The sequence below is a fragment of the Amphibalanus amphitrite genome, unplaced genomic scaffold (assembly GCF_019059575.1).
Source record: "Amphibalanus amphitrite isolate SeventyFive unplaced genomic scaffold, NRLGWU_Aamphi_draft 000710F_arrow, whole genome shotgun sequence".
Taxonomy (NCBI): Eukaryota; Metazoa; Arthropoda; class Thecostraca; order Balanomorpha; family Balanidae; genus Amphibalanus; species Amphibalanus amphitrite.
In genome coordinates this window covers 159,015-183,632 of record NW_024882204.1, presented here as the reverse complement: position 1 = coordinate 183,632, position 24,618 = coordinate 159,015, and the positions used below count along the sequence as shown (strand labels likewise).

At 50.9% G+C, this 24,618-nt stretch overlaps 3 protein-coding genes across 6 annotated transcripts; all 3 read left to right on the top strand.

Moving 5' to 3' along the window:
* The first annotated feature begins 382 nt into the window (after positions 1-382).
* On the top strand, positions 383-22,698 carry LOC122364974 (ELMO domain-containing protein 2-like). Of its 4 annotated transcripts, none has more exons than XM_043335810.1 (7): positions 405-422; positions 1,135-1,175; positions 2,710-2,862; positions 3,282-3,450; positions 3,615-3,768; positions 4,460-4,569; positions 19,760-22,698. In XM_043335810.1, the coding sequence occupies exons 3-7, from the start codon at positions 2,712-2,714 to the stop codon at positions 20,121-20,123; spliced, it is 948 nt and encodes a 315-aa protein (XP_043191745.1). In that variant the 5' UTR covers positions 405-422; positions 1,135-1,175; positions 2,710-2,711; the 3' UTR covers positions 20,124-22,698. The 4 variants fall into 4 exon arrangements, with proteins under 4 accessions (XP_043191744.1, XP_043191745.1, XP_043191743.1 ...); XM_043335808.1 differs by having other exon boundaries at positions 415-422; positions 1,097-1,175; XM_043335809.1 differs by lacking the exon at positions 1,135-1,175 and having other exon boundaries at positions 383-464.
* On the top strand, positions 5,123-7,480 carry LOC122364973 (tubulin alpha-1C chain-like). Its single transcript, XM_043335806.1, has one exon. It carries the CDS (start codon positions 5,464-5,466, stop codon positions 6,823-6,825), a length of 1,362 nt encoding a protein of 453 aa, XP_043191741.1. The 5' UTR covers positions 5,123-5,463; the 3' UTR covers positions 6,826-7,480.
* LOC122364978 (soma ferritin-like) lies at positions 22,268-24,363 on the top strand. Its single transcript, XM_043335815.1, has 3 exons — positions 22,268-22,826; positions 23,501-23,812; positions 24,154-24,363. Exons 1-3 carry the CDS (start codon positions 22,719-22,721, stop codon positions 24,247-24,249), a joined length of 516 nt encoding a protein of 171 aa, XP_043191750.1. The 5' UTR covers positions 22,268-22,718; the 3' UTR covers positions 24,250-24,363.
* Positions 24,364-24,618: the final 255 nt, after the last annotated feature.

The window sequence follows — 24,618 nt, the reverse complement described above, 5'->3', positions numbered from 1 at the left end:
GCGATATTTTGATGAATTAGTGAAAATACTGAGAACTTTGCATAGAACTTTGATGGAACTTTGGCATGAATCTGGGGAGTTTTCCCTCTGCTATTTTTCATTTTTGGGCAACTTTCTGAAAGCTTTTGTCTATTGCTTTTGAAAATTCATTTTGAAAAAATTTGTTTCCTGCGTCTCTTTTTGCACCCTTATTCTTCTTTTCAATCATCGAAAATCAAATTGTGCTTTTTAACCAGGAGCGGAGAAAGAGAAAAATATCAATACTTTCCCCCATACAATTCAAAATACGATGTACAGAAGTAAAAAGTTTGACGAAATTACGACAGTTCTACCGCATTTGTTTCAATTGATTTCCTCGGTTACGATTGGTGTTTGATGGGTTTGATAATTGATCCTATGCCGCATCATCGTTTGATAATTGGGTTTTGGTTTTTGAAAGTTTTTCGTGCGGTTTAATTCATTAAGTAAGATACATACTGCCTGCTTTGCGCAACAGTTATAGCCTGCATAACTTGCATAAGGCCTTGCTGGAGTTAAAGGGACCCTCCCACCTTAACATTAGATTTGAGTTGAGATAGCCAAAATGGGGTCCCTGGCTCACAATTACCGGTTTCGGCACTCACAACATCGAGAAATGCCTTAAATCGGAAATATTGAATTTCAAAATTGCAGCATTTTGATTCAGAGGGGCTAATGCTTAGGAATACCCCTCTGAATGTGTGACGTCAGCGCAAATATCTAAGGATTTTTAAATGTTTGACTAAAACGTTTTGTAGCACGCGGTGGTATATGCTATTTGCGTGCAACATCTGCCGCAAACGCCGCACTTCTAAAATAAAGTCGCTAGAAACAGCGGAGCTCCCAAAAAAGTAAACAAAAGTAAAAGTAATATCTTGAAAACCGGTGAATATTTTTCGGTGAAATTTGGTAGATATTCGTTTTCGCTCTTTCTGAACCGAGCGACATCACTTTCATGCCAATTCATAAACTTTTTTGAAGGTGGGAGGGTCCCTTTAACGCATCAAAGGGCACCCATATTGAACTATCTGAGGTTACCTACTGTGACTGGAGTCCAACCCTGACCCACCTTTGAAAGATCTTGCTTTTATTAATATTGATATTGGACTTTATCAGCTTCAGTCTAGTTACTAGTAGGAAGCTTGGACTACCAGTTGGTAAGTTACATCAGTGTGCCTCAACATATTCTGCTTGAAATCCCAAGATGCATCATTGATATACCTGAATATTCAGTCACAATGCAGCACATGCACGGATTGATCTCAAGAGCTTGCTCAACATTTGCTTGACTACTATCAGAGAATGTCAGACATATCATATCAAGACAAACAAGAGGGAATCATGGTTACAGCTTATGCATGCTGAGCATCTTGATATTGATATTTTAGATTCTCTAAAGAAGTGTTTTTCTGTCATGTCACGAGTCACAAGGTGTAATTTGTTTCCTTAAGCTTAAAAAATACAACTGCTGTTTTCATTATATTTATCTTGAATCTTGTTACCATTTTAACATAGCCAAGTCAAATTATTAGTCATTGCTAGTAGTGAGGCTTGAGGCAGTCTGTTTCTAGAATTAGCTACTGCCTGGCGCCTGCTGAAGAAAACAGCATGCCTATATCTGTCTCAGCAGTGACTATTTACTATATTGATGGGGGGTCTTGCAGTCACATGTCTATTGTTTTGTCCCTGGTCAAATGAAGTCTTGGAATGGAGTGGGCTATGTCCAGTTATATTGATCATGTATCATCAGGATTGCATGATGACTGATGAGCCTGGAAATTTATAACTCATATCAATATGACTTCAACCTATCATCATTATATTTGTGTTTTGCATTCATTATCTACTCTGCATTTCTCAATCTGGCAGTGAATCCATTTTGTATCTCATTTTCATCTATCTCATTCTATCCAGGAATAAGGATTCTCTGCAAGCCACTAGGAGCCTTGCTTAGCTATGGCATTGGCAATCTGCCCATTCTAGTCTAGGCACCAGTTGAATTTCTTGTAAATGTTCAAATGCATGAACAACTGTATACATACTGCAAAATGCCTAAAGGTAGCCTAAGGTCAGGTGAAACCATGATTATTAAGTGGCTGGTTGCAAAGAGTGACCAGAGCCAGATGAGCTCTGGCCTCCAGGTCTATTGCCTGGTGTGTTGGACCGACACAAAGGATAGATTGCGCGCCAGGCCGACGTGATCGTCCTTTGTCGAGTTTCCCGATCTGTGCCGGTTGATTGCTGAGAGCCCTGGGATCAAATCGATGGAGCTGTTAATCCTGGTTATTCAATATTCGCACCTTAAACGTAGCTGACTGCGAGGAGCGTCCGTCATCGAAAAGCTGGTTGAATCTGCCCACCAAGAGCATTCTTAACCAGCCGTCAAACCACGGGCTGCTTCCAGCCGTCAAAGTGTCGTGTTTAAAGTTCGATTATATGACGGACCGCTAAAGGTTCCCGAGACTGAACTTAATTTGTTGTTGATTTTTCTGACGACGCATCCGGTATCAGTCAGGGGTGATCCGGGTCCCAAATGTCCGCGGATATCTCGCAGAACCTCTGACCTCGCTTCTACGAGGGACCAGCGAGGTCGAAAAGTGGCCAGCCGGGCTGCTCCGTGAGTCCATACCATACCAAATGTAACAGGAACACAGCAGCTCATCACCAGATGCTTTACTACTCTTTTTACAGCCATGATGCTGATGCTGGAGCGCGTGTGGAACCTGATCGCGTGGTACCTTCGTCCGCTCTTCAAATGGCTGCTCCGCAAGACGACGCGCCTGTGCGAGATGCAGCGTATCTGCTATGGCCAACCGGCCGGCGCACTGCGGTCCATAGGCGTTGGTGAGTGAACGGCTTCAACCTCGAAGAAAGTATTGCTAGGGTCTTATCGCCTAGCCGACGGTATTGAGGTTCTCTGGTATAGTCGTCTCCGCTTTGCTTATTGGAAACGTTTTTATTGTACTGTTTTAGCTTGGCTGCCTTACTATTTAGTATATTTTGTTTTTTTTTCACATTCATTCGGTGTCATTTTTGCTACAAAAAGTAAAACGTAGTGCAATGCCGCTCAGTCTTCGGAAGTTTGCGGGGTGGCTGCCTGATGGAACGAGCAACGCGTATGCCTCGACTTATCCATAGGTTTTGTTAGGTTTTGTTTATGTGTATTTGTAATGTGTATCAGTCACGATCGTTGAATCGACTTATGTTGAACGCTACCTTTACCAATGCGACACTAATAGCTTCTGCTGTGTTTTGCGTTTTAGAGGAGTCCATGAAGCAGTCGCGTACCAAGACAATAATCGACCTCATGAGCTACTTGGACCAAAAGGCGAATGAGAGACGATTTCTGGGTCCGTCACGGGCTCAAGTGATCGACTACTCCGTGTTCGCCATACTGAAAGTGAAGGACATCAAACCAGAAATACATTCGCAGTGAGTAAAGTGTGAAGGAGTAATGTTTGTGAGTGAAGTCTCGGCCTCAGATATATTGTACCAGAGACATGCACTCACTAACGTTAACCATGCGATGTCACCTGCCAACCATGCCGTGTGTCAGTACCACACTGACGAACACCCCTGTGCTCCGTTTCTCGCAGGTTCGTTCGCTCCATCTCGGTGTGTCTGGACCAGATCTGGGGGTACAGGCAGCTGTCCGCTGAGCTGGAGCACCTCCGCCGCACGCCGTACGACGCCGCGCAGCCCGAACACGAGGCCAAGCTGCGCCAGCTCTGGAGTCTGCTCTGCCCGGAGGTGGGTCGGGTCCCCGGGCCACAACGAATGCCACTCACCTGCTAACACTCGCTGTATCCATCGCTTTTTGATAAAACAGCGCGTCCCAGTGCCGCGGCTTGTTTTGTCATCGGCTCATCAATTTATTAGCGCCATCGACCCTGTTTGGCAGCAATTAGGCCCTGTTTATTATCGCCCAGTTTTGGATCCCAGCCCTCCCCGATTCCCAATAATTAACAATTACTGGTGGCGCCCTCTCGCTACTGGTCTTGACACAATCAGCCACCAATTTCCTTCCATGTCTCTAAAATATTCAGGAGGTTGTATTGTGTATGTTTAACCGTGTGGAAGACCGCCATAATTGGCTGAGAAGCTCCAGAAGCACCGTTTCTATACAAGAAGCACCAGGTGCCTATACTTGTATATTCTCTTAGGCTTTTGCTCATGTCTTCTATATTCTTAGGCTGTTGCCTGTCGGTTTACTTTTAGGCTCTTGCCATCTTGTTAATTTATTTGGATTTTGATCAGTGTTATCACTCATATTTATTTCCATCCAGTGTGTGTGAGTGGTTGTTATTGTCAGTGTGCGACTGCATCCGTAAGTGGGGCTTTGCCTGTGGACGCTATGCCAATAAATAAACAAATAAACAAGTTTCCTGAGCACGTAGTTACCTCTTCCTTACTAATCGGGACGTGTGTTTGTGTTTCACAGACGGAGCTGACTGAGCGCATCTCTCCACAATGGAAGGACATCGGGTTCCAGGGAGATGACCCGAAGACCGACTTCCGTGGTATGGGCGTGCTGGGTCTGGACAATCTGCTGTGAGTACCCGCACCACGCGACTGAAGCGTCCAGCTCATGTAGGCGCTACTGATTGGTAGCACGCTCGTCAGGTGGGGGCGCAGTGCTGGCAGATTGATTCCAACTCGGTTACGCCCTAACTGGAAATTTTGGATGACCGCGATACATAGGCTGCTTTGCTATCGAATCACACATTGTTTAGGCCAATTGAGAGCTGGCAGTGACTAAAAAGCAAAGTGGATGAAACGTCGACATTGCACCAAAAGGGCAGCAAGTCTTTCTGCAAATATTTGAGCAAGCGTTACTGGACGTACTTGAACACTAGTACGTCCAGTAACACTATTACTGGACACTAGTGCTCCTTTAACGAGCATATACTCATGCAAATGCTCGAAAGCCGTGACCTCATTCGGTTTGCTGCAGGCATAAAAAATGCATGTTTTACAACAGTTTCATGGCTCCCCTATTACCCGAATATTGAGCGGCCTATTGTGAGGAATGTCTGCCCACTGTATGTAGGTCGACCGCAGTGTTTGCCGCTCGGGGTCAGGGCGTCCGTGCAGACGCGGCGTTGCGTGCCTGGTGTGACCCTTTGTGATCGATGTCGGGTTACGGTGACTGCTCGGCTCCCGGCAACGACATGCAACACAGATTCGTGGTGCCTGACACAGTGCTGCCGACGAAGGGCGGGCTGCCGACACGGTCATGTGGGAACTTCGAGGGCCCATGCGCTGTCAGAGCGTGTACGGTCGGTAGGTAGCGGAGGTGACGCTGCTGCTGTGGGGTGACGGCGTCGTCGGCTCCGGCGGCCTCTCCTGCCCGGCGCACGTAACTGGCGCCACGGCTGGACTCGCGCTCCTCGAGCTCCCACAGTCTGTCAGTGGTCGTAGAAGCTGTCATCCTACTCTGCCACAATGTCGAAGGTAACTCCAAACCGCGAGGTCATCAGCATCCACATTGGCCAGGCCGGCGTCCAGATGGGCAACGCCTGCTGGGAGCTCTACTGCCTCGAGCACGGTATCCAGCCCGACGGCCAGATGCCTTCCGACGCCAGCATTGGTATTGCCGACGATAGCTTCAACACGTTCTTCTCGGAGACGGGCGCCGGCAAGCACGTGCCGCGAGCTGTGTTTGTGGACCTGGAGCCGACGGTGGTGGATGAGGTACGTACCGGTACCTACCGCCAGCTGTTCCACCCGTCACAGCTCCTCTCTGGAAAGGAGGACGCAGCCAACAATTATGCGCGTGGCCACTACACCATCGGTATGGAGATAGTGGACGCGACGATGGACGCCCTCAGAAAGCTGGCGGATGGCAGCACAGGACTGCAGGGCTTCCTGGTGTTCCACTCGTTCGGAGGCGGCACCGGCTCCGGCTTCACCTCGCTGCTGATGGAGCGTCTCAGCGTCGACTACGGCAAGAAGTCCAAGCTGTGTTTCTCCATCTACCCGGCGCCGCAGGTTTCGACAGCGGTTGTGGAGCCGTACAATGCGATCCTGTTCACGCACACCACCCTGGAGCACACTGATGTCGAGTTTATGGTCGACAACGAAGCCATCTACGAGTTGTGCAAGTCGAGTTTGGATATTGAACGCCCGACGTACACCAACCTGAACCGGCTGATCGGGCAGATCGTCTCCTCAGTCACGGCTTCACTGCGCTTCGACGGCGCGCTGAACGTCGACCTTAACGAGTTCCAGACCAACCTGGTGCCGTACCCGCGTATCCACTTCCCGCTGGTCACCTATGCTCCGGTCATCTCCGCGGAGAAGGCTCAACATGAGAAGATGTCCGTGCATGATATCACGAAAGCCTGCTTCGAGCCGGCCAACCAGATGGTCAAGTGCGACCCTCGCAAAGGCAAATACATGGCCTGCTGTCTTCTGTACCGGGGAGACGTCGTCCCCAAGGACGTCAACGCCGCCATCGCAGCCATGAAGGTCAACAAGACCATCCAGTTCGTCGACTGGTGTCCGACTGGCTTCAAGGTCGGCATCAACTACCAGCCGCCGACCGTGGTGCCCGGCGGCGACCTGGCCAAGGTGCAGCGCGCCGTCTGCATGTTGACCAACACCACTGCCATTCAGGACGCCTGGGCGCGCCTAGACCACAAGTTCGACCTGATGTACAACAAGCGCGCCTTCGTGCACTGGTACGTCGGCGAGGGCATGGAGGAGGGCGAGTTCTCCGAGGCTCGCGAGGACATCGCCGCGCTGGAGAAGGACTATGAGGAGGTTCAGTCTTCAGTGGATGACCAGTACGACGACGAGTACTAGACGAGGATGAAGACAGGTCTTTGCACCGGCGAGGGGCGGCCGATTTTGGCGCAGGCGTTACATAGCGATGTCTGGAGTTCTTCGCCCTTTCCCGCGTTGATTGTGATGGTGTGCAGGGGGAGCCTTGCTCAATAAGAAGAAACAGGTTGGAGCCATTCTGCACCTAACTGCATGTTTTGCGTGATGAAGCTCAAATGCATCCACATGGTGTGATTTGCAAGGCATTAGGTTGAAACTTATATCCGATAGTCGGCTATAGAAAAGGATAGTTGCTTCGTAGTTACCTACATGATAGATGTTTTAACCTCCTCTCGGCATAGAACATAGCTGTGATTTAGATTGCTGCCTAGTTTGAACCATTTTCACCGAAAGATACGAAACATAAGCTCTTCAGAAGCTCCTCTGAAGCTCTTCAGAATTATTGTTTACCCCGACCAGTCCTCAACTACGATTAAAGGGACCGTCACACCTCGAGAAAGTCATCTTTTCGCGTATAAGCCCCCATCTGCTGTTGGAGAAGCAAATGCGAGCAATACGTGACACCCTCGTCACCCGTGTGTCATTCTCGTCATGCTGCAGTGCATAATATAAAAACATTGTTCCATCGAGCTTGTCGCCTAGTCATTACCGTTAAGCAGATGACGTGTATGATATCATTGAGCAATAAAGATAAAATAAAAATGTTCAAACTTTTATATCGGTCAGTGATCAATGGTCAGATCTGACCCTGAGGAGAGAGTCAGACTCTTCCCACATTTGTGTCAGATTCGGTCACGTTAAAGGTAGTGTGCCACCTTTGACAAATTTCCCATTTTATTTTTCCTAGGATAAGAAGCTTCTGTTTTTACCTAATATTGCAAAAAAAATCAAAAATGGGCCTGGAATAGTGCCTTTTTCGCCTAAAAGTTTATCAGTTTTTCGATATGTATATTGTATAACAACTGTAGTGGGCTGACCTGCAAACAGGCGTCGGCAATAATCGCGAATGTGGCGCACATGTGACAATAAGCAAAGGACATTATAGAGTTACGACGTACGGGAATGAGTTATCAGCTGTCTAATCGTAGACAACACAATGTCGAGCCTTAAACTGTAAGCCTGTATTGGCATTGTTTCTTTTATTTGGCTGTCGAACATTATTTATGGTTTGAAATATGATTTTATGTAAAATAATTGATATGAAAAAGCCGTCTCTCAAGTTATGACCCCATTTCACCACACGCAAGTGGCAGAAATGGCAATGATCAGCTGACGCATTTTTCTTGGCCGAAGTCAGAGCGCGCGGCCCGACGCACCACCACCGCACCACAAAGTATGAGCAGAAGCCGCGCCCAAAGCCAGGGCCCCGGTAACGTGAGTTAGCCGAGTCGGGGCAGCGTGCGCTGACCCAAGCCGGGGCCGCAGCTTTGGGCGCGGTCTACCGCATCCCCGCGGGCAGCCCCGGGCTATCACATGACACCGGGAGGACGCGCGGCCCCGGCTTGGGTCAGGCTGCCCCGACTCGGCTACCTCACGTTACCGTGGCCCTGGCTTTGGGCGCGGTCTACCGCACCACTTAACAGGCGTGTTCGAAACCGCAGGAGATGATGATGAACGGGTTTATCGAAACTTGATTGGATGAGCATATCGGTAATAGCGATTTCAGTGTGTGCATTTATTGTTCATAGTGGTGTGAAATGTAGTTGGGGTACGACCGACAACCCGTCGGGGCGAATTTCGCACTGGGGTACTCAAAATTTGAGGAATTTAAGACGTTTCCATGAGTTTTGAAGGTATGGATAGGTTCAAAAAATCCGGTTCTCCTTATCTGGGCCAATAACTCCATACGGTCCAGGAAAGCTGGCACACTACCTTTAACGATTTGCCTTCCCTTAGGAGGGCCGGGCGGGGATCTTGGTTTTTGACGGCTGCATGCCTGTGTTGGGTCAACTCCGGTGTCGCACTTGGTAGCGGTTACCAGGAGCTGTGACACCAGCGTTACCGAGCCGTCACCAGGGACCGCGCTACGTTGCAGTAACGGTCGGGCAAACGCGATCAATACTGGGCCGGTCCGAGTCGAGCAGCGGGCGCCCCTGGCCGACCGACTCCTGCCTCACGGGGACAGGACAGTTGAGGCCGCCACCCTCGGGGCTGTGGCCCGTAGCGAAGACATGTTTGTGGTCGATTTCACAGCCAGTTAGATAAAAGATAGATATTATTGTCAATATCAAGCGATGTTAACACAAAAGTAGTCGCACTTCACAGAGGGCTGGAACTCCCCAATAACGACACCATTCCATCCCTGGACTCCCCGACCTGCCGTTCCCCTTCGCTGCTCCCACCGCACTGCTGCCTTGCTGACAGTGATCCCCGATCTTATGCCCTCTCCACCAATCCCCTTCGGCAAAAACCCTGAATTCTAGGGCCTAGCCAATCAGAGATCACCAACACATCAATAAGTCAGGCTCCTTGATCTGGTTGCCATGGCAACATAACAATTGTCACGAACTTCCTAATTCCGAATTAACACTACAACAATTGTCACGAACTTCCTAATTCCGAATTAACACTACACTCCTCCCTGATCATAATTGATCACAACTACATATATCTCGGGTCTGCCGCCTCCTCGTGCTTCTCCTCAGGGCCGGTGGTGGCTCCGCTGTGCGTGTTCCATTGAGACCAGTCCTTTCTACTGGCGTCAGTCCTCCGTCCCTATCTGCTTGAGCGTCCTCGTTTTGCGCGAAACTGTCCTCTTCCACTTCTGTTTCGTCTGGACCGTCTGCGTCCCGCACATGTCCATGCTGTGGCTCTGAGTCATTTTCTGCTCCTCCCAGAGCTCTTCTGCGCTGCTGTACTGAGATCAGCAGCGGCCCGTCGTCACGGTCGCTGTGCGGCGCTGGAGCGGCCGCCCGATCCGGGCCCTGGTCTGTGACGTGGCGCAGATCTCTGACGTGTCTCGGAATGCCGTCCACTTCAACCGATTGAGCGGACAGCACTTGCGTCACCGTGCCCTTGGCGCTCGGTACATCGCATCTCCTGCTAGGATCCTTGATCCACACCCTGTCGCCGATGCTGAACCGACAGGATATCACCTGCCCGGGGCTCTGCTCATCGTCTCCACCAATTCCGCGCACTCGAACCTCGTACGAGTACACCATGTTCGCCGGTGCAGAGCCAGCATCCACATCATCCTTCGGTGTGATGTTGTACAGGTTGACAGCCTCCATGACGCTGCAGCCTGAGCGTGCGACGATGGCCTTCACCGTTCGATGGCACCGCTCGGTGATGCCGTTTCCACTTGGAGAATGGGCACATCTGAAGATGATCTTGATGCCCCACCTCTCTGCAAACTCGCAGAACGCGGAGGCTCGAAAGGCTGGGTAGTTGTCGATCAGCAGCTCCTTTGGCGCACCTCGCTCCAGGAAAACCAGCTCGAGCTGCTGAATCATGCTCCTTGCGTCCTGACGAATCAGCCTCTTCCAGATCGCGAAGCGTGATGGTCCGCAATCTATCATGCTTAGATAGTGACTTCCTTGCACGTGCGTCACGTCCACGCCCACTCTGAACCACACAGTCTCCACGCTCAGCTTGCCTCTGGGCCACGTAGCCGGTGCAGGGTCAATTGACTGGCACTTAATGCAGCGGCGCACCACGCCTTGTACCATTTTTCGCGACACTGTTGGCGACTTTCTGCGGCAGAGGTACAGGGTGCGCCGAATCCCAGGGTGTCCGACTATCTCGTGGATGCGCGTCACCTCTGCTGACGTCAGTTCCCCGACAGCAGCACATACCGGATCACCGACTTCTTTTCTTTTCAGCCACCTGTTAGGCACTCGGGTCAAGCTGTCCGCTTTATTTTCTGCAGACGGCACGAAGTGGACGTCTATTCTGAGGTCGTACTCCTCAGCGATGGAAGTGATCGTTTGAAGACGTCGGCGGATCAAAAGCTCACTGGCCGCTTTCGTTTTGATCCGAGCCTTCCCCGATAGCGCGTCAGACAGCCAGTGGAATACGGTTTGCGAGTCGGTCATCAAACGGATATCCTTCATATCCCACGCTACCGCCAGGTTCAGGCCTTTCAGGACTGTTTCCAGCTCTGCCAAATTGATGTGGCCGCAGTCGTCCTTCCTGAGCCAGCTCGCGTCTTCTATGACGTCACCGTTCACCTCCAGTACCGCTCCGAGAGCCACTGAGCTGGCGTCCACCCAGAGAGTAGCCGCGTCGCCAGAGACGTCCCATCGGCCGCGAGCCGGGTCGCTCTCCCGTACTCGGCTCACCATCTCGCTCATCATCTCCAAGACCTGGGGGTCTTCGACCGGATCATCCCACGCCGCCGTTACGGCATTGGCTCTTCTCTTCACAAACGAGGCGGCGACTCGTAGCCAGCCACAGACTGGTAGGTGACTTACCAGCCGCCCGCACAACGAAAATACACTTCGGCGTGTCGGGCGCTGCGGAATCTGTCCCATCTCATTGTCACGCTCCCATCTCAGCCGCTCTCCCTCCTCTCGGACACGAAGTCCGAGCACACGAGCTCCATTGCCACTCACGCGTTCTGCGGGCTTGCATTCGAGCCCATATTGACGCAGGTGGTCCTCAACGCGCTCGGCGCTGACCACACTCTCATCCACGAAGATATCGTCCATATATGGCGATGTTGCGTCACGGATCTTCTCGTCGTGGTTCAGCACGGTGGCGACCACCCTTTTCAGGATCTGTGGTGCTGATTTCAGCCCAAACCCGAGTCTGGTCAAGCAGTACCGTTTCCCTCCAAAGACGACCGTCTGGTACGTCCACAGCGATCTGTGAACGTGAATCTGGAGGTATGCCTTCTGCAGATCGATGAGTGCGACGTTTGTCCCCTTCCGCCGCCACTCACGCAACTTGTGGGCGCACACATCGGCGTCGGCCGTGTGGGTTGTCACGTACTCGTTCAGTTCGCGAAAATCCATCACAGGCCTCACTTTTTCTTTGTTGGGCTGAACGACTGCCATCAGTGGCACGGTTCCTCGCACAGGTCCATGCTCCTCCTCGTTGTAAGGTATCAGCCAGCCATTGGATGCCCACTCCTCCACTTCCTCTTGATACTTGTCCCTGGCGGTCGGCGCCATCCGATACTCTGCTACCGTGTTTCTTAATTCCTTTGGTCCCTTCTCATCGTTCCACTTCCATGTTACAGTCCATTTTCGGTCTCTCTCGTTATAGTTGACCCTGAAGTCCGACTCATCGATTTCCATCACAGCCGTTGCTGTAATTGCAGCTTCTGTTTCGACACCAAACTGACACTGCCTCTCCGACAGAACGGTCACGCCGCCGAGGGCTTTTATGCCGTCCATTCCCAGGATCATGTCAAGGCCCAGCGGCTTCTCTCTGACAACCAGCGAGTCAATGTGAGCCTCTGCACCATTGTCCAAACGCACCGAGACCTGCCCTACTCCGTCGCACTCGCTCCGCTCACCGCTCACAGTGAAAACACTCTCACGCTGCCGTTTCCAGTCGGTACAGGCTGAGGCGTGTACGATGCTTCTAGAGCAGCCGGTGTCGATCAAAACCGTGCGCTGACTCCCGTTTACTGACAAGCGCCGGAGCGGCAGGGATCCACTAACGCGAGGCCGGGAGAGGAGGCTGGCGCTGAGGCTTCCTCTCCGTTTCCGTTTCCCGGACACTTAGCAGCGAAGTGTCCGAACTGGCCGCAGCTGAAACAGGCTCCTCGGCTCCTCCCTGTCCGGCACTGTCTAGCCAGGTGACCAGTGCGCCGACATATGAAGCAGAGTACCGGCCCCTCCCACTTGGCTCCGCCGTTCAACATAGGCGCTTGGCCGGGCCGTTGGGCCACCGCGGCCACCGTCGTGTAGTCAGCCATCAGCGCACGAGCGCGAGCCACAATTTGAGCGAGATCCAGTGATTCCATTCGAGAACCCGACCTCAGCGCGTGACGCGTTTCTTCAGGCAATCCGGCTACGAAGGCACAGGCAAGGACGCCGTCGTTTACCCCTCCGGCCAGCCGTGACAGACGACGCAGGTCGGCTAAGTAGACGTCTACTGATTCATTCGCTCTGAGCCGGCGAGCCACGAACTGCTCGAACGCCGAGAATTTGTCGGCAGCAAAAGCGGTAAACAAAGCTTCTTTAATCTTTTTTGCATTGTTTTTGCTTTCTTCATCCAGCTGCTGGTACAGTAGGTCTATTAAAAAAGTCCCCAGCACCAGTGGGCGCTGCCTTCGCTGAGCCGAACCCCCGTCTGCCTGTCCCATATCGCGCCGGGCTCAGGTCAGATAGGGTCAGCGGGACCGCTCGGTCCGGCCCGCGGGCGGTGGACGGGCGGCCGGTAACGCTTTCCGCCAGCCAGCGTAGAATCCAACAAACGGGACGGCCGCCGCTCAGCGCAGCGAAACCGGTGTTGAAGAATGGCAGTAGCTGTTCATGTCTATAGGTATGATGTTCATGGTGTTTTTGTTCATGGCCACAATGATTATGAGAAAGTCATTGTTAGCCCGTGCCCCACAGGAATGCCTATGCACGCCCTGTTGGAGGGAAAATGGGGATTGAGCATCATTCTTATAACTCAGCTTTGGGCATTTAAGTGGCATTCGAAGTAGCGTCAAAAGTAGCAAAAAAAAAAGAAATATACTTCAGCCAATTTTAGATCGGGGCAGAGCCAGAGGTCATGTCACCAGAGGTCATCGGTGGTAAAATTTTTGCTTGGACAGGGTGCGTTGCGCGCACCGGTGCATTGGGTTTCCAGTTTCCATGGAAACATCAGCAGACTCGGGAGCTCGCAACGCTAGCGTGGAGCCGAATTCATATCAACCGCCGCAACAATGCAGCAGCGCAGCGCAGCGTGCTGCAACGCGGGGCCGTGAAACACCGCCCAGGGCTATCCATGTGTCAGGGCAATCCAACCCACGTGATGGGCTCGGCCCCAGCGGAGCATGAGGTCCAGGACTCCCGCCCAAGCCCCCTGTCTCCCCCTAATTCCTGTCATCCTTCCCACTCTGAAATCGACCGAGCCTAACCTAACACAACAATCAGCTCGTTTACCGCTATGTCTGAATAATATTGTCAGATTTAATAAAGGCGAACGGCTTAGCACGTAAATAACAGCAACTGCCACCATTGGTATTATGAGAAAACCAATTGCTTTTCCACAAACACAAAAGTTTTTACTTAAGACTTGCTTGAAATTAATCTTACCAGCCTCGTGTTCCTCTTATAAAAAAACGCTTCGAATGAATCAAAAGTTGATCTTTTAAATAAAGGTTATTTGAAAAATTTGGCCTATGTTCAAAGACATGACCTGACCAAAAATGGTAATGATGCATAGTAGGATATTAGATTCGTATCGTGGAACTTTACAAACACTTTAGATGATTTCACAACTTAAGCATGTCTATGTATAGTTACTTTTCGGATTATTCTCTGGGATAATAATATCTAACTCACAAGTCCATATATTTCGAATGATGTTGCTTACCCTTGGTCACTGGACAAAATAAAAACAATTACATATATGAAAAACCACGTGGTTTTCATATATGTAAAAACAAAAAAAACGTGGTTTTTCATATATGTAATTGTTTTTATTTTGTCCAGTGACCAAGGGTGAGCAACATCATCCGAAATATATGGACTTGTGAGTTAGATATTATTATCCCAGAGAATAATCCGAAAAGTAACTATACATAGCTAATTTCCTGGAAAAAAATGACTAAAACAACATATTAAACATGTCTATCAAAAATAATTATGACATGGCTCATATATAAGCTGGGTGTGTGATCATGCTTACTAGTATGTTTAACGCAACTGATAATGTTCTGTTGACCACAATTTCTATATTTAATTTATTCTCCCGGAGTTCATATTTTTATTAATGACACCTTGACGATGTCGAGAAAAAAACGCTTAGGAGATTTAACAGCCTGAGATACATTCAGTATAAGGAAGGGTGAAGAGTGCTAGATCCCTTCCGTCCTCGCTATCCTCAGGAAAAAACAATCCGTATCGCCCCTAGACTTCATGCTTCCCTCTCTGGACTGGAGGTCACCCCACCAGCCAACCTGTAGTTGATGTCGGATCCATTTAAGGACACATAATCCTGTTCGGGTGACCGTTTGGGAGACGGCTGGACCGTCCCGACAGGGCAATCGTCCCAAGGGAACAGTCTCGCTTCCGCAGATCACTGTCGCTGGCTCGCACAGCCCAATTACTACACCAGCATAGTTATGTCATAGCTCTGCAAGGGCCTTTTCAGACTGAAAAAGATGGCTCCCAACAAAACAAACAATTTTCTCATTCAGTATTGTATCCCATCAAGCACCACATGTTTCCGGAGTGTTTATTATGCGTTCCGTCCAAAAAAAGCGCAGTTCAATTTTCTCCCATTGACTTGAGCGATCTCAAAATTGACCCGGCCTTTCTGTCAACAATGTCCAACTTGCAAAGTAAACGTTTCAAATACATATAAGTGTTGCCCATTGAAATCGCTGAAAGTTCTAAAGCGATCGGTTAGTCGGTGTATTTAGATATGATGAGCACAGGAACTTTCCTTGAGGTAAGGTTACTTGACGTGACCTGGTGTTATGACCTTGAATTGAAAGACTTGGGCGGGAAAAAATGGGTTATTTGAAATCTGAAAATGCTAGATTTTAACAACAATTGCAAACACTATCCCGGCCAAATAGTGAGTGAGAAGGGAGCGATCCCCCAACCCCATGTTTGGCTTCTATAATTGAGCTAGCTGCTAGAGCCTCGCGGAAAAAAACGAGCGCTTGCTTCGTTACGTGACGCAGCGACTGGTACCCCATTTTAAAATATCAGTGACCTCTTAGGGCAGGTCAAGGGCCCCAAGGCAGTCGATCGGTTTTTGGTAATAATTCGCAAAAATGGTCGCATTATCGTCATTTTGATACAATCGTGTTTTCTGTTCTCAGACGAGTCGATTTATATGTTTTTTTTTGTTTAGGTGAAGCAATTTAGAATGTTTACCTGAGGTCAATGTCATGTTACGACAACACAGGTCACGAAGCTGTTGAAAGGAGGACATGTTGCATAACATTTGATTCGGCAAGTCTTGCAAAGTCCAAAGATGGCTGTCCCGACTGGCTAGCTCATTTTGATCGGGAGTTATTGACGAAGCACTTCTATCACCCTAGTGACGTCATAAATGACGTCACGCAAGGTGAGCAAAGCAAAAGTGAAGCATTAGACCTTGCCAAGAATGTATGAAGTCACGATTTGAAGTGCTTGAGGTGTAATTTTAGATCATTTTCGACGCCAAATTAACAGTTTCCATATTTCTCCATTATGCTTGACACTAAGTGCATTTCGGATTTGCATCATTTTATAACCGACAACCGTGCAGAGGTTTACTTAACCCTCGCCAGGCCTATTGGTTTTCTACATACGCGCCGACCGAGGGGGGGGGGGCGGGTACGACCCCCCCCCTCGCCGTTTCGCCCCAGGTGAAGCTAGCGCGTCGCGGAAAAAACGAGCGTGTGCGCCGTTACGAGACGCAGAGATTGGTACCCGATTTTAAGGTCCTATGTCAACCGGTGATCTCTGAGGTCAGGTCAAGTGCCCCAAGGTACGGTTCAGTTTTTGGTGAATAACTTCGCAAAAACGGCCGCAGAGCCGCGATTTTGGCAGCATCGTGTTCGCCTTGCTCAGGCGCGTCGAATGATATACTTTTTGTCCGAGTCAGGTCAACTTGGGGTGTTGAGCTCAGGTCAAGGTCAGGTCAGCACCCCCAGGTCACGAAGTTGGTCGAAAGAGGTCATGTCGCATATCATTCGATTCGGCAAGTCTTCTTGAGTCCATTGGTGCCTTTCCCGACTCGCTAGCTTAATTTGTTCAAGAGTTATTGACGAGAAACTAATATGACCTTGATGACGTCATAAATGACGCCACGCAAGGTCAACATTGCAAAAGTGACGCATCTAACCTTGCAAGGAGTGCATCAAATCACGATTCTGTGTGCTTGAGGTAGTTGGAGATCGTTCCCGGCGCCAGAATAGCAGTTTTCATTTTTCCCCCATTGACTTATACCTAATGGTGAGGTTACGAAAATGACCTGACCTCATATGACCTTGAGGAAAAATCCGAGATAAACAAGCTGTGAGACTCATAATGGATACTAGATCCTGCAAGTTTCATTTCCCTGTGACATCTCCTCTGGCAGTGAGGGCGTTGCGAAGTTGCGACATCTGAAGACCGTGCAAAGGCTCACTTATGACGCCATAGGTCAGTGACCTGACCTGACCCAAAAATGCGGTTGGTGTCAAAAGATCCGGCTTGAATCAAAGGTCAGGTATGCCATGTTTCAGCTTTCTATCGCCAGCGTGTTCGGAGCTATCGCGAAAAACCCCTATTGCCCCCCCCCCCCCCCTCGGCCGGCGAGGGTTAAGACGCCATGGTTAAGTGACCTGACCTGAAAACGTGGTTGATGTCAAATGATCCGGCGTGAATCAAATGCAAGGCATATGAAATGTCAGCCTTCTATCATCAGTGTGCTTTGAGCTACCGCAAAAAAAAATACATGGTGGCGGCATTCACCCCTTCTTCTCGGCCGGCGAGGGTTAAACCTCGCTTCGAATTATTGCAGATAATGATGCGACCGAAAACAAAGCATTTGTCTGTGTCTAGAACGGCCGCTGACCTGTTGGACAAGATCCCCAATCTTGATTTGCTAGATGAGAATAAAATGCTGGGTATGTGACACATATAATTATATACCCCTCGATTTGCTCTCGCGCTATGTCTATTTTAATCATTACTGTCGCTTTTTATCCGAGATGATGTCGCCGCTAAACGGGTTGTTTTGTTTGCTTGCTTGCGTTGAATGGTCATTACGGATTATTGAAGGGTTATGATAAAATAGGAATGGGGCGAGGGAGGATATGCACTGCGTCTGCGGGTGTTTAATTTAGATCACAAAGGCATCATTTCCGGCATCGTGCAGAGTCACTATCTTCCCCTCCTCTGCACTGCGGCATCTCTGCGCCCCACACACGGCGTCCTCACTCCACGGCCGGCCGCCGCCAACTGACCCACTCGCCGGGCGCCGCGACCTGACCCGTGTCGCTGCCGCGGCCTGCGCAATAGAGTCGGGGCTGGAATCCGGGGGTTCGGCCGGCCGGCCGCCTCTGGAGCGGGGGACTTTTTTTGTAGACCTACTGTACACGCTGAATGCACCTCCTGTGAGTCGCAGAGGAATGAGGCTCTCCTGGCTTTCCACTCCTTTCAGACGGCACACCAGCTCCAATTTATCTATCCATTCAGCGATGTCTTGAGAAACTCCATCGAATTCTGGTACCAAACGCAGATCCAAATCTCCGCCCCCTGTTCCGGCATCACCAATTCTCACTGCCATTGTAAAGCCGAAATAGCTTGTGGTCGATTTCACAGCCAGTTAGATAAAAGATAGATATTATTGTCAATATCAAGCGATGTTAACACAAAAGTAGTCGCACTTCACAGAGGGCTGGAACTCCCCAATAACGACACCATTCCATCCCTGGACTCCCCGACCTGCCGTTCCCCTTCGCTGCTCCCACCGCACTGCTGCCCAAGGCCGTTGCTGCCTTGCTGCCAGTGATCCCCGATCTTATGCCCTCTCCACCAATCCCCTTCGGCAAAAACCCTGAATTCTAGGGCCTAGCCAATCAGAGATCACCAACACATCAATAAGTCTGGGGCCGATTCGAGATGGCGCACTAGGAAGCTAGTAAGACTAGGCGGCCAAGTGACACTTGATGGTAGTGACACTAAGCGGCATTTTACACCAATCGGCTAGTGGCTCAGCGCAAACCGAAATCGTCTAGTGACACTTGAAATCAAGTGTCACTAGGGCCTTAGTGCGCCAACGCGAATCGGCTGCAGGCTCCTTGATCTGGTTGCCATGGCAACATAACAATTGTCACGAACTTCCTAATTCCGAATTAACACTACAACAATTGTCACGAACTTCCTAATTCCGAATTAACACTACAATGTTCATTAGCTTATTGGTTTTCCTTTAGCCAATTATACAGTAATAGCACCCGTAGTCTCCTCTTGATTTGTTTGTTTGCTTCATTTCCTCTCATTTTTAGCAATGCCTTTTTTGGTTACGAGATGATATTGGTCAACAGCTGTTATAGACATTGGTTGTCCTTTAAGGATTTTCGCTGATTTTTCTACCTTTACATCAAAAACAGATGACTAAAACGCAGGAATTTCGTAACCAGCAAGAACAGCATATCATAGGACAACCAACAGGTGTGTACAGAGGGATCGTGTCCCCATCCCCACGGGCTACCGACCAGACCACGTGTGTATGTGTGGAGCCAGCCCCCCCCCCCCCCCCATTCCGCGTGCCACCGACCACATGTGTGCGAGAGGAGCCTGTGTCCCCGTCCCCACGGGCTGCTGACCACATGTGTGTGGTGTGACTCGTCGGCCTTCGCCACCGGACAAAGATCGTTTACTATTGGCCAATGGCCCTGACCGGTCCCCACATATCGTAAACTGTAATGAATTCGGCCGTTTGCCAACGGTGACGTGATGTTTATTTAGCTAGTGATTTCGAGCCAATTTCGCTAGAACAATTCGAGTGAAACCTTGTATTCGATGAATTTAGGACCCGACGATAAGTCGAATGAGAATGACACAGTCTTAAGTCCAAGAATCCAGCACAGGCGATATAAGGCCATGTTTGGGACAAAGTCACGGCCATCGAAGGTCACGCTAGATGTTGGTGTTTAGAAGGGTTTGGGATAAAAGCAGTGACCTGACCTGACTTGACCCGACGTGACCTGTGCGATTTTTTTCTGGACAGACACTAGTGAGACTGGTGCGAACGTCAGCACGGCCGTCTGCCGCATTGCATGTAAATTCCGCAACATCGAGTGTAAAAGTGCGTGGATGTCAGTGACGCCGTGTGACCATCCCCGTCCCTCCTCTGTGTGTCCCAGGTTCTTCAGCAAGCACTACACGTCGGTGGCGCGTCACGTGCTGACGCACTCACACCACCCCACCTACGGCTACTCGTTCGCCATCGTCGGCATCAACCTGACGCACCTGGCGCTGCAGCTGGTCCGCTCCGGACAGGCGCGCTCGCACTTCTACAACGCCTGCGCGGGACACGCTACCGTCACCGCCTTCCACCGGTTCTACTGCTACCTCTTCTTCAAGTTCGACGCCTTCTGGCTGGCGGCTAAGCCGCGCGATATTATGGAGTTCGGCTCCATTCGGGACCAGTTCGCGGCGCAGATGCGGCGCACGCTGGCCGATCACAGCGCGAAGCTCGACGTTCGTCTGGCGGTGAAAAGCTTGTGAGACGCGGTGAACGAGGTGACGCACCCCCTGCCTTCCGGACTTTGCCACGGGGTGCAAATAGAATCACAGGTATGGGAACGAACTGGGAGTGCATCGGGGTGAGGTTTTCGTTCCGGTGTGTTTTGTGTATTTATCGCAGTGTCTGAAGCAGTATTGAAGCCGTCCGGCGGGAAAGTGGCCATCGTGGGTGGTGGTGTGGCATTACCACAGACAGCGGATGGACTGTGGCCGATAGCCGAGTTCCGGGGCAGAGACGGGGAAGTCGGGTCACGTGTCCAGTGACGACATCCGTTCCTTTCCGAGAGACAGCAACGCCAAGGGACTCCCAGTTTCTCATTCGGGGCGTCTTGTGACCCATTGTGCCGCAGTTTGCGTGAGGCTGTCATGTTTGTCTCTCTCGAGTGCATTTATCGTGTAGCTTAACTTTTTAACTTGAGAAGTGTCATTCCGTATTACAGGGGCCGGGTTTTTGCGACGATTACTTCTTACAATCTCACCCCAATCTGTACCAGGTTTACGAATAGGTGTATTTCAGCTTACGCATGACTTCTTTACGTGTTAAACTCAAAATTTTAATCTTTTCAATGCCACTATTAGTGTAAAGACTGTTAGGTCACGGTAGGTCTTTCCTCGATTATTTAATTGATTATGGGGCTTTAGATGTTAGGAAGCATTCTATTGCATTCTCGGAAGCATGATAAGAGCTCCTCAAAGTTTCAGATCATCATTTTTCCGTTAGATTTGCCCTGAAAATCGCTTCCATTTCAGCTGGCTCATATGTGTTTGAACTTTGATGTAATTGAAAGCGACTTTCGTGAGCCAGAGATCCCGTCATTCTGGCTAGCCATGAATTCGATTGAACTCTGTAATAGTGTTCGTTCGTAGCCATTTCTCACGCTGCACGCGTATTTGTTCCGATGTGTCATACTAAAGTGATGGTCGATCTATCTACGGAACTAGCTCACCAGTGCTGACGTGGGTAGAGGTGGAGGATTGGTTGGTAATGATCTAGTCACCAGTGGCATGTGTGAAGCTCTGCGCGGTTTAGACCGCTGTGATATCCACTGTTCTTCACATATCATCGGCGACATCATTTGTCTTATTGTGTTACCACGTCCTCTGCGGCGTGGTTTAGTTATGTTCAGGGTGATTGCTTTTTTACGCTGTGGGTACGCAGATCCATGTCAGTGACCGCACTACCATGTCATTGGTATTCCAGTCCGGCGCGCTGAAATACACGTGCGTGTAGTAGTCCGTGCTGTGTGGCGTAGATAATGTAAAGGTCACCTCTGAAGGACAGACGCGACTGCGCCGTTCCCGGTGACGGCCGAGCGATGCACGCTGAGCGTGAAACGGGAGTCGTCAACCATCGACAGGTTTCCATGAAGTCCTCTGGGGATGCACGTCGTATCTCAGTATCATTTCCAATAACGTAGATAATAGTGCGACAAAAGTGACAGTGGCTTCGATAAACGTTGTTTGGCGGTGTCATACGGATGAGCCCTCCCATATGTCGAGCACATGTGTTCAAATCATGGCAAATGACGCGTCGGATGCCGAGGTATCGTGATGTACGATCAGCCTTGTATGACTAAACACCGTCATTTCCTGTGGTCATGGCCCTGTTTCTTCATCAGAAGTTACAACATCGCAAATGCGCGCTCCGGGAAGTACGATCCTCATTGCGTTACTCCTCCTTTAGTCGTGTCTCGGTATTCCATCCACTGTCGGTCATTTCCCCGTGCCGTTACGTGTCTCCGCTCGTGTTGCAGTGCCCGTCTGTGACGTTCCAGACGCATCCCGTGCCGCGGCTGACCCGTGCTACGCAACACGCACCGCTCACGATGACTGGGCGTTTTCCTCGGGGCGGTCTCGGCCCGCCCGCGGCTATGACGCACCTCACCGCGTGGTCCAGCCGCGCTGCCAGGTCGGACGTCGGGGGCGGTCGCTAGATCTGGAGACATATCGGCGTGATTGTCGCAGAGCTAGCGAAAATGTACACAGGGAAAGCATGAGGAGAGCAATCTCGGGACCCGCATCCGTCGCGATTTTTGTGCACTGTGCATGTTGTCTAACTATAGGACTGCCATTGTGCGTTGCATTGTGTGAGATTTATATCAGTGGCACCCACACTGGGGATCAATCAGCCGCAGCGAGGTCGGACATGCCATCGGGTCCAAAGTTATGCCTTCCAGACCGAACCAGCTCTAATCATGCCTAGTGGAAGACGTTTTGCACTGATAAATGGTTCTCAGAGAAACCTTTGAAACTTTGGATTTAGTGGGAAATCCCGAGTGGAAACTTCTCAGGAAGTGAATCTGCAGAAGCTCCTCCGACCTGGCAGCGCTGCCCTCCGCCCGCCGTGTTGACCAACCAGGGCCGACCAGCCCCGGGGCAGCCAATCAGGAGCCGCCGGGATGACGTCATGACCGCAGGTATAAATAGGGGACGCCGAGCGGCGGCGCGCCAGTCTGTTTCGCGTCGTCAGTGTACGTCCGAGCAGCCGTGCTATTCCGCCACCTCTTTTCAGCCGTCCAGCCTGTGACAGCGTAGTTCAGCCTTCCATCAGAAGCAGTCACAACCCAGTAGAACACCATGGCCACCGTCAGCCAGTGCCGCCAGAACTACCACGAGGACTCCGAGGCCGGGGTCAACAAACAGATCAACATGGAGCTGTTTGCCAGCTACACCTACATGTCCATGGTGAGAGGCGTTCAATCTTGTTTCCAGTATCATTATTAAACAGCTTTTCTCCAGCTGTAGGCCTTGCTCGTCACTGTCAGGAGCCGATGAGGTGTATCGTGCCTTGTGGCTGCCTCTGTCCTTGGGGAGCGCTTATGGCCGCCGTGGGCCGATCAATGCCGTGCCGCTGCGCACGGCTGAGCCGCCTGCTGCGCCACGCGGCCCGCCCGGCCGGCCTTTGCCAACCGACCGGCGGAAAACGGTCTCAGCCGGTCACCCTCAGCAGGCGACCGGACTGACTGGGGTCGGCAAAACCGGTCCGTATGGAACCGATTAGCGCAGGGCGGGAGAGAATGTGACATCCGAGAACCTATCTGGTGGATCTGCAGGGGTAGGACCAGGGAAAATCCCAGCCGTATCGGAAGATCGGTATTGCGCATGCGACGGTGTATCGGCCATCAGGGAAAGAATCGAACGCGTGGCCCTTTGCGGTTTTCTAGTTCTAATGTTGATCTGTGGGCAGTGGGCACACCATCGACAGCGGAATGTTCCGAAATCTCGGCAGGATGTAACGCGACTCCCCCAGTGTTCGATGACAACCGGGTTCGCTCCGACTCGGACACCCAACACGTGTCGTTCGCGAGCCGAACACGAAACTTCTGTCTCACACCCTGACACCGTCTCTGCTCCCCCAGGCGTCCTACTTCGACCGTGACGACGTGGCCTTCCCGGGCTTCCACGCCTACTTCAAGAAGCAGTCAGACGAGGAGCGCGAGCATGCCGAGAAGCTAATGAAGTTCCAGAACCAGCGCGGCGGCCGCGTGCTGCTCCAGCCCATCATGAAGCCAGCTCAGGACCAGTGGGGCTCGCCGCTGGAGGCGCTCCAGGCGGCCCTCGAGCTGGAGAAGTCTGTGAACCAGGCGCTGCTCAACCTGCACAAGGTGGCCGACTCGCACACCGACCCGCAAATGTGCGACTTCATCGAGAGCGAGTTCCTCACCGAACAGGTATGGTTCGAGTCCATACCGCGACTCTGAGTCGGGGAACGTATGCCACCGTCATAAAATGTCAATTTAGTAGGGAATGTAATTTGCCCGCCGTGGAAGTGAAGCATCTGTGCTATTTCCGAAAACAGCATTTATTTGCTTCGAATGCTGTCTGTCGTATTTTATTTCTCTATCGGTTCGATGGCAAGGGCAAGGCCAGACTCGATCAATAACTCCTGATGCGGACCGCCCAGGCGTCTGGGTCTGGTTATTGAACGACAAACTTAACTGAAGCTCGTGACCAATGATGATACGCCATCTGTTCGCTGACTCCCATCTAACTCGCGTCCATTTTCCGGCAGGTTGAGTCCATCAAGGAGATCGGCGCCATGATAACCCGTCTGAAGCGCTGCGGCAACGGTCTGGGAGAGTACATCTTCGACAAGGACCTGAGCTAGGCGCCACGCGCCCCCGCGGTGACCCGTCAGAGGTCACGACTCGTCGTCAGTGGGTCCGACCCCGGTCCGGTCTGTTATCTGTCAAGTGAAACAGGAATATACTGGACTGGCTGATGTTGGCTTTTGGAGTGGGGTAGAGGTCGTGTTTGAAGGGGAGATACCGGAGCGGATCAGATAGAGCTGGGGGGAGGGGGTACCCGATGTTTTGACAGAATGTGGTGATAGACATTCAGCAGACAGCGCGCAAACCAAAACACTGACAACACTTTGCAGTTTCGAGGCGGATAGAAATGAAAATAATAACGAAGTTTAAGGAAGCCTGGTAGCCAAGTCGGATACCCAGGGTTCGCAAAAGAAAGTCTCCGTAGT

Coding starts and splice junctions, on each gene's coding strand:
- LOC122364974 (XM_043335809.1), top strand. CDS start 2,712: ATGATGCTGATGCTGGAGCGCGTGTGGAACCTGATCGCGTGGTACCTT. Junction 2,863..3,281: donor ACTGCGGTCCATAGGCGTTG/GTGAGTGAACGG, acceptor TTTGCGTTTTAG/AGGAGTCCATGAAGCAGTCG. Junction 3,451..3,614: donor AAACCAGAAATACATTCGCA/GTGAGTAAAGTG, acceptor CGTTTCTCGCAG/GTTCGTTCGCTCCATCTCGG.
- LOC122364973 (XM_043335806.1), top strand. CDS start 5,464: ATGTCGAAGGTAACTCCAAACCGCGAGGTCATCAGCATCCACATTGGC.
- LOC122364978 (XM_043335815.1), top strand. CDS start 22,719: ATGGCCACCGTCAGCCAGTGCCGCCAGAACTACCACGAGGACTCCGAG. Junction 22,827..23,500: donor GCTACACCTACATGTCCATG/GTGAGAGGCGTT, acceptor CTGCTCCCCCAG/GCGTCCTACTTCGACCGTGA. Junction 23,813..24,153: donor GCGAGTTCCTCACCGAACAG/GTATGGTTCGAG, acceptor ATTTTCCGGCAG/GTTGAGTCCATCAAGGAGAT.